We start from the raw sequence: 9,873 nt of genomic DNA on the forward strand, positions 1-9,873 counted from the left end.
ACACATCTGTGAATATAGGCATGAAGCTTCAGTAGACTTTTTTTCCAACAAATGTGTTCTTTGCAAAATTTGGCCAAGAAAGAAATTTTCTCTCAAGAATACTGAAATGAGAGAATTATTTTGGACTGGTCTAACATTAATTTTGACCTCAGTTTTTGTGGGCATAGTATGATTCACATGACATGAAAGACTCACAGTTAACTGCATCTGTAAATGTTTAAATACCTTTTAAAATTTAGTTCCAAATTCCTTTTTAAAGCAGTATTTACAGATACAAGTTAGTATCTCTCAGCTTTTTGATCAGGAAGAACTTAACTGATTCCACTAGTGACATGCTAAGAGCTGCTGTGTACTGTTATGTGTTAGGGCCTAAAATTCCAGCAAACTGACATTTAAGATCAATCTTTGAAGAAAGAATTTAGGAAAACAATATAAAAAAAAAGTAACCTTCACATTTTATTTAGGAAACTATACAGCAATAGCAAAATAAGGTATTTTAATAATACACCTTCCCCTGAAAGACTGAAATATGATGTAAAAGCATTGAATAATATGTATGGTATTTTTCAGTGATAGTAAGTACTATAACACCTATTTAAGAAGTGATTCACCTAAAACATCAGTCAGAGGTTGCATTAAAGATTTTCAAGACTTTCACCAAAACAGAGAAAAAAACCAAATACTCAAAACATTCATTCTTGTTAATCATGTTTGTTACAGCAATGCCACAAATCTAAAGGTTAAGTGGATTCCAGGGGCTTGTTGTAAATATATTCAAGCCTCTGCCCTAAAGAGTTTCCAAATAGTTAATGTGACAAAGCAAATTTGATATTAATTCCACTACTGTTTGGAGGGCTACAAGAAAAAAAAGGCAAGAAACAGGAACACTGAAAAAAAAAGGGATGATAAAGGATAAGAGGGTATAAGAAAAACTGGAGAGAAGCAAAGAACCATGAAAAAAGAGTGAACACCCAAGTTTTGCAGGCTTTTCAAAATCTCCACAGTTAAGACGTACTTAACAGTTGAATTCTCTGCCTGATTACTCCCTGAGAAAATTGCTTTCATAGTAGAAGGCTGAAAAGCTTTTTATGTCCAACAGTGATAGCAGGTCTTCTGAAGGAAGGACAAAATGGGGCAAGAGAAGGGCATTAAGAGAACACTTGCAGAAGCACTAAAATATCTGAACAAGGTCAGCTCTGATGCTGTAGCTTTTCTAAAGGAACCTTGCCAATGTAACTCAATTCCTAAATCTCTTCGGACACATATGTTGTTTTCCTTCACTTCAGTTTCTGATGTAAAAAGGTTTGTAAACCTCAAAATAGTAGCATAAAACAGAGTGGTTATTTCAACCATTACTACATATAAATAGGCTTATCTATGGCTGGAATACTCCATTATTCCAGAGTCAGAATTCAAGAAACGAACACTGGAACTGCAACTGTGGTGGAACGCTGTCTGGGCATAGCTGAGAAGAGCATTCCAGTGAAGGACTTAAAACACTACACCACCTTACTTTTTTATTATACTCTTCCAGGCTGGAGTTTGGGACCCAGAACGAAATGCTGAACGCAGAAGGCACGTCAAAAAGGAAGCCTAACTATGCTATACCTGCAGCCTACTCCAATACTAGACAAAGATACCATGTAGGTACCATGACCAGGCTGGAGACGCAGAATGCTGAAGAATACTCAGCATTTATGTGAATTCTGAATCGCTCGTCTGCTGCATCTTTACGTGTTTTATCTGCTTAAAATGCAGAAAAAATCTTGGGAGGAAGGACTAGAATACAAGTTCTTAACAGCAACGAGTTCCTTAACAGTCTTCAGTGTTTACTGGCACTGCTTGAAACCCAAGTACAGTGCAGACTTCTGCACTGTTTTGCTCCCTTATGCACTGTACTCTGCCCACTGGGTCAGTTGATGGCAATGTGCCCCCTCCATCCCTGCAGTCCCCTCACAGCTTCAGGTCATGTTACAGAGCAAAATTTACATTGCTCTGAGCCTGCCAGGGGCAATCTGGTTACCTGTGGTGATCCCTGAGCATGGGGTTAGAGTCCCTGGCTGCTGGGCTGGGACACAACTTCTCCTCTGCTACCAGGGCCCTTCACGTAAGCAGCAGGCTTACCTGTCTGGCTTACCAGTCACAGTGCTGCACTGGAAGGTGCTGTGAATGTAGTGTTTGAGTGCGAGACGGAAGAGAGAGGCAAGTAACTAACTCATGAAGATGCTGCCTGTCCTAATTTTAGCTTCATTTCCCCCCAACTATACTCAGGCTGATTTTTGGGAAGATTGGTTCAAGAGGGCTAGAAATTAACTTGACCCACCTCCATCTTTGGTTTGAAAGAAAGTGGCACATGCCCCTGTGTTTTGTAAGGAGTTCAAAATTGTTGGTGTGTGCTAGGCTCTTAGGACGCTCTGACACTCTCATCAGAGCTTGGACAAGAATGCCGCATTTCTTGTTTGCTGATTAGTTTTAACATTAAGCAAGGTGCTAAGCTCTTCTGCTTTGTCCCAACCAAGTTACACTGTCACTGCAGGTAGAGAACTTAGAGGCTGTTTGGGATTGCTGTTTTGGAGACAGAGAAGTAAACGCTAAATTCAGTTCTAGGCATCTTTGCCCTTTACTAAATCTGGCTTCCTATGAAAGACAGATCTATACAGGGAGATATTAATACCTTGTATCTGCAAGCCCCAGTTGCCTATTAGAGCACCGTTCAAAGACAAACGCAGAAAGGAAAAGTGAGTCTGTAGAGGTTAACTATTTTGAGAACTATAGCTTTAGGAAGTAACCTTGTTTTCTCCTCCATTATTTGCTTTCTGGATTTGCCAATTAGAACTTGAGGTATCTGACTTAATTACTTCTTTTTTCAGCTTACAACTCAAATTGAGTAAACAGATTTTATTCTCAACAACCTTACCTCAGTTTCACAGAAAATGGATTTAGTTTTTCAATGTCCCTTTGAATCATTTTAGATGCACATAGCTTCTATAATTTGAGATTTTATTTTTTTGAGGAGGAATCTACTGAGAGCAATCTATACGTGTCTTATCCCCTTGAAAAACGTCTAAGCTATAGTATACTTAATGCACTATCATGTGCTAGTTGGCCCATACAGAGTATATTCACAAAATATCCATATCAGAGCTTATTTCTCAAAGCATTCCCACGCAGACTAACTCTCGTTAGTCAAAACCAGGATCTGAGCCACTGGAACAGGTGCAGTCTGATACACACTAGTAAGTCTGGAGTCACTTTAGTGCCTGAGAAATCAGTGAAGATATTCCAAACAAAGTGGAAAAATACAGTCTGAATTTGCCTCTAGAATTTGGTAAGCTCAAATCACAAGAAAATTGTAAGCATTTAAGAAAGTTACAGTAAATGTTTTACAGAAACTGAATGTAAAGGTTGAGGAAAATGAGACTTCATATGGTAAGACTGCCCAGTAATGAACTTGCTTCACATATTGGAAGTTCTGTGGAAGGAGACAAAGATCTCCCTGACTTTCTTATTTCGGACAGTCCCAGTGAAATCACTAGGACAGCTTGCTGAGTAAGTTGCTACTTAATGATTGTAAGAGCTGTGTGATCTGGCCCGACAGATTGGAAGAAGTTACTTAAAATGATCTAGTGAGTGCAAAGGGGAAGTTTTATATTTCCAACAGTTCTCAGAAATGGAGAAACTCGACATTTTGTACTTACCTAATAGGATTTTGAAGGTCAGATTTTAAAGATCTTACTATTTTAAATATCTGCAATATTTTGGTAAAAAACCCCATATTAACCCAGAGGTCATTATGCTGCTGTTATTATCACAGAGAACACTACAGATTCTTGCAGTGAATAGTGACTGTTTTCTTTTGTTTTCTTACCTGCCATCACATTATTTTTAATATTTAATTATACACTCATTAGGCCACATTCTGGTTATCTTCACATAGCCTTTGTGAATGCACTTATCTTATTCTTAACTTTCATCTGTTTTGTTGAAACAATGCTTAATGTAACTGAGGTAGGATACAAGGGCACTGCCTGTAATTGAGAACTACAGGAATTGGCAGCCATATCACTCTCCCCACCTGTGATATATACACTTAAAGGAGTACAATGGCAGTGATTGTAAAGACATCTGAGGAGGGAAGAGATCTCCATACATGCTTTTTGACTTGCATGTAGCTTGGGCAGAGGTCTAGTTCATCATTCTTGCCTGCTGGTACGACCTTGGTTTAGATTGACAATTATAAAAATTCTTCACTGTTGAGCTATGTGTTCCTACTTTTTGTTTCTGCCCAACTATACTGCCTGCCAGCAGTGCTTTATTTCACATATGAAGTTAAACAGTGAAAATGGTTTCTGTTATGCCTGTCTTAATGTGACTTTCATTAAGCTATAAGCCTGGAGTGTCCTTTCGTCTTAATTTGTAAAATATTTAACAGCCTATTTTGTTTGCTTGTGTGCTTTAGGAAGCAAGCAATAATTCTGAAGTGTCATAATTTGGAGAAAATACACAGTTTATTTTCTAATATTAATTAGACCTGAGAAATTATCATCTGGTACTTATTGAAAACATCAGAAATCTACTGCAGACCACAAAGGAAAATGGAAGTAGAAATTACATGAAACTGTATACTTCCAGCAATGCTACAGTAACATTTTTGTCAAGTGCAATAAGGAGAGGAATGCCATCAGGATGTGATTTTTAGGTCTACTTCCTCAACTCTTCTTGAACTCAAGGGGATTTACATAAAAGTAACAGTTAGCGACAGATAATCTATTGCTTTATAAAAGTAACAGATGCACCTCAACGTCAAATAACAAAACTTTATCTTGAGATTTTTCCAATGAGAAGACTTACAGTGACTTTTGTCACAGGCCAGAAGGGATATCTGGAAATAATCTAGTCCAACCCTCCTGCTCAAATCAATGTCAGCCCTAGCAGAGGTTACTAACGACCACATCCAGTTTAGTGCTGAGAGGATGGAGACTCCACAAGCTCTTGGGGCACCTGGGTCAATATTCTACTAACCTTGCAGTAAGAAAGTTTTAAAAAATGTTTAAATCAAATTCTCTGTTTCAATTTGTATTTGCTCTCCAATCACTGTAAGCAACCCAGAAGAGTCAGCTGTGTCTTCTTTACGCTACCCCAAAAGGCATTTTTTATACACATTGATAAAGTCCTCTTCCAAGCCTCCTCTTCTCAAAGCTATGCAATCCCAGATCTGTCAGCTTCTCCTTGAATGTCAGATGCTGCACACCCTTAAGCATCTTTATGGCCATTGACTGGACGCACCCCAGGATGTCTGTTTCTCTTTTCTACTAAGGAGCTCATAATAGGACACAATACTCCCAGATTTGGCCTCAATACTGCTGAATACAAGGGAAGTATCAACTCCCTCAGACTGCTGGCTACGCTTTCTACTGTGGCATCGGAGGCTGTTGGCCCTCTTTGACACATGGGCACAGTGGTGGCTCATGTTTCACTTGCTGTTCACCAGAACCCCTCAGACCCTTTTCTGCAAAGCTGCTTTCCAACCTGAGGACCAGCTTGTACTGGTGCAGCAGTCTGGATTCCTTAGATTCAGGACTTTGCGAAACTAGTCTGTACAACATTGGTCGACCACTGTCAAAGCTGGGTTCACACAGACATACATCATCATGCACCCTTGAGCGCCACACACAATTTCATTTCATGCAGAAAAAAGCCACTGTCAACATATACAAGACTATCACAGAAATACTGTCAGTTCTGGTTTCAGTGTGCCAAGTGCACACAGAAGTACTAGCATTATGTAAGCATATCAAGTCCTTTAAAATATGAAAGAGACATTTACAGAAGTGTGTATGCAATTGTGCAGACCTTTATCTTAAAAAACTGTTCTGAGCTACCTTTCTGTTCACGTCCTAGACGTTGTGTACCTCACCCATAAACCTGGCTCTCTATTTGATGACTTCTAAGATATCACCCTTCTTTACCATCCCAGAAAGCACAACCCCTGTCAGAACAGAGATATGCACTTTTTCCCCTCGTATTCCTATTGTTACAAATATTTTTCCTTTCTTCTCCTTTGGGAAAAAAAAATGCTGACTCATTTTCTTGCTGCTTTAATTTCTCCAGTTTTGATCATGACATCTGATACTCCAAGGATACAAAATATAACTGATTTGAGACACTTAATGTATGATAACTTAATACAGCAGAAGATGTAATGAAATGACCAAAACTTCCTCACTTTCTTCAGCAGACAGTTCATTAAAAATCACTAGGAATTTTTAAGACAAATGTGGTGAGTAGGAATTGGGAGTCCTGAGAAAACCAGCACCAAAAGAAGAATTTCCTTTGACTTGCATTCCTAAAAAGTCAACTAGAACTAGGATATTTCCATTTAAATTATTTTTATTTCAGATCTCTATTCTCTGAAAGCCACAATAGTGTTGATTCACTCAGGCAATTCACCTGCTCTTTTATAAAATTTCACCTGTTTCTACAAGAAAAATAAGAGCAAGTAAAGAAGAGGATGTAATTCCTATGAAGCCCTATTAAGCTGGAGATTTAATCTGAAGTTTCCTTTCTCAATAATATTTTTTGTATATTAATTTGCAACATTCGTATATTAATTTGTAAAGATGTCAGTATTAAATCTTCAGCATTTTACAAGTAAATTTTATAAGATCTTCATACCTAGACAAATCTCAAAATCTTCTGTGAGAGAGCACATTTGTCAGATACAAGTTGTTTAGGTGCAGCTTTTGGCTCAGGAAACCCCTAAACTACTGATTGCTGGATAGAGGTAGATATACCAAGGGAGGCACCGTTCTATGCACAGCCTGCTTTTTCTATACTTTTAAAAATGAAATCTCTGCTACTGACAGCTGTCAGATTTGAGCTAGATGGGGTGATAAGGTCTAATCAAGTGCAGACTTTATAAGGTTTTATGTTTCCTTCCTACTTCTTTATCTGTGTCATCATCTCCTTTGTTTTTCTTTCTCTCTTTTTTTAAAATGTAACTGTAGCTTTCACTTCCTCCATCTCCCCAGCTGAACCTCTTTTTGGTGGCATATCAGCTTGTACTTTTTCTACAGCTACACCTGCAGTCTTGTCTTCTTGTTCGTATTACAACACTGCCCTACTCTGATGTGCATCTAATATTCTAGAACTGATATGCCTATGACCAAAGTTTTTTTCTCTCTCATGACTTCTACCCTGTTCAGTTTCTAATGCATAGCTCCATCTCAGCATTTATTTCCCTTCTCACAATTCCCAAACTTTCTTCCAGAGCTGGCTTTCTTAACGTTAGTAGATCTGTTCTGGTTTCTTTCCTTCCAAGCCTTTGTTACCTTTCCTCTCTGTTACCTTCCCTAGTCACACACAACGTGTGAGTTTAGAAGGGAAATAAATGTCTCTTCTGAATGAGGAGTGTGTTTAAGAGTCCCAAATCCTAACTTATTCAAACAGGAAGCATAAAACGTAGCTGTCTGTTAGTTTTCCAAGGAAGACATCACCACAAAAAAAATTAATAATCTTAATGTTGTTGTCCTAGACAGCGAAACCAACTTCTCGAAAGAAAGAATGCCCTGCCAACAGCTCAGGTCACTTGGAGCCTATCTGAACGTTACTGATGACCTTAACTGATAATAAGCTGATACATAATGACATTTTATAGCCTAGTAAAACAATTAGCTAATTGCCACTATTCTCTCTGGGTGGGAAAGCAATAGGATTTGTTTAATAAGCTTTGGATCACAGAGTCGGTCATGTTAGCCAGAAGTTCGTGCAGTGCAGTGCTGTGCATTTTTCAACCAAAGCAGTGAACTAAATCAGCCTTTGTACCATCTGCTGACTATGAGTGGTATCTGAGCAACACACTACTCTCCTGACTATTTAATACTTACGATGATTTAATACGTTTCTGTCCCTAAGTACTTCTTCCTGATAGTTTTTCTTCCTATCAAATTACGTTCCCATTCCAGATCCTAAGCCATATGCACTACATCACCCTTCCTGCTGAATTAAAGGCTGTACTTCTGAGACTATTTCTTACTGCTCTCCTTCTACTTCTTTCTACACTGAATCCTAGCTCCAGCTTCCTCTCCCATCGTTCCTCACAGACACACTAAAGAAGTTAAATTGTCTCACACAGCTTTCTTCAGCTGTACGAGGGTATGGACGTGAAGCACACCTTGTAAAATATCTGTCAGACCAAACAAGTAATTTCCAGAGGCCTTCTAACACCTACCAGTTGTTATGGATATCACATTGCTATCACAGTTATTAAAAACAGTTCTAGATTAGCTAAATGTCAATCTCGCAGCAACTGTACAACCTTCAGGACGTGTTTGCGTACATGACAGGCTCCCAGCTGTGAAATTATTACTTAAAAAATCTTCATACTTCTACATAAGCATATAGGCAGAGCTAAAAAAAAAAAAGCAAGCAAGTTTTTTTCCAGTGGTACGCAATGTTTTAGAAATGTTTATCCTAACAAAGGATTAGGCAGGTGCAGAAAGTTCTGACAAAGTGTATGTCTCGGGAGGTACTTATGTTAATACCAATGTTGCAGTTACCATACTGTGAAGAACCTCCGAATAATTAAAACTTTGTGTAAGCAGCATGTATTCCCATTTTGTAAGACACATTTACACCGGCTTATCTTGTACTGAGGCATGGTCTCAAGTACGCAATGACACATTCTCTCACCATGGAAAGGAATGTATAACCTAATACCAAAGAATAAACAAATACATTATATGCTGGTAAAGCTTCAATCCTTATTTCAACATAAGAAAGAATTTAAAAACTTGTAGGTAGTATTTGTATTCTCCTCCCTTACATAATTTTCACCTAACTATTTTTTTGTCTGATTTTGTTATGCTTGTAGTTGAGCTGAGCCAGCTGTCTCTAACTATTCTATTAGGTACAGCCGAGGAAGGACTGCGCAGAAAGCTACTGCTATTTCACCCTTGAAAAGAAAAAAGCTTCTCCTTTAAACTTTTAAAGTTGTCTACCGATATGGAGTAAAATCCTGTTCATGTTACATAAAAGGATCCCATCAAATCAGCAGGATACCATCTTTGTAAGGGGATCAGGATTTGACCCAAAATTGCACTACTGTAAGGATATAAGCATTCTGCAGAATTAGTGGTCATACGTCCCTGTGCCTAAAACAGAAACAAAAGTTAATGCTTTTGCTGAAAGTTTCCACAATATAGTGTTTAGCAAAGATAAGTACAGTTTTAATGAAACATAAATAAGACTCCTACCCAGAAATTGCAGCTAGTTTTTGATGAGCCTGATAGGCCATCTCACATCCCCGGGTTCGAGTCCTGTGCATTTCTGCATGCAGAGACGGACAGGTGACTGAGACATCCCCAATAGAAATTACTAGCTCTCGATACAGAGCCACCTGGGTATTGAAATCCTGGACAAGCTGAAAAACAAAGAGGATTTACTTACATGAGACGTTTAACTACACTGATAAAAACAATCACGGCTTTACAAATATGCCCAATCTAGGGCTTGTTCCTGCTGCTCCCCATTTCACAGCACACAAGATCAAGTGCTCAAGATTTAGTAAAAGACTAGGGCCTCCATGGCAGCTGCCTCTTCTGTGAGCTATAAGTGTTCATTTGCAGGAAAGCAGTGCTTCTGCTTTTAGTCTCTGAAAGTGTTTGAGTTATTAGTCTTAAATATTAAGCAGACAAAAACCCCAGCTGTTTTACTAGTAGCATGAGGTTATTTTTTGCCATCATAAAAGACAAAAATATCTCAGAAATGATTGCCTTTGCTTCTCCTGCTTCCCGATTCACAGCACATTCAGAGATTGAAATGAAGCATTTGCTTTTACACTGGCAATTTTGCTAATTTATTTTGTAATGATCT

General features: G+C 38.4%; 1 protein-coding gene across 1 annotated transcript in view; it reads right to left on the reverse strand.

The window, feature by feature from the left end:
* RGS7BP (regulator of G protein signaling 7 binding protein) overlaps positions 1-9,421 on the reverse strand; it is a 33,534-nt gene extending 24,113 nt beyond the window's left edge. The window contains exon 1 of the mRNA XM_069879875.1: positions 9,255-9,421. Coding sequence (XP_069735976.1) covers positions 9,255-9,325 — 71 coding nt within the window. The 5' untranslated portion in view covers positions 9,326-9,421. The remainder of the gene's footprint in view (positions 1-9,254) is intronic.
* Between the last annotated feature and the right edge of the window lie 452 nt (positions 9,422-9,873).

Source organism: Phaenicophaeus curvirostris, chromosome Z, assembly GCF_032191515.1.
Source record: "Phaenicophaeus curvirostris isolate KB17595 chromosome Z, BPBGC_Pcur_1.0, whole genome shotgun sequence".
In the NCBI taxonomy this organism is placed as follows: Eukaryota; Metazoa; Chordata; class Aves; order Cuculiformes; family Cuculidae; genus Phaenicophaeus; species Phaenicophaeus curvirostris.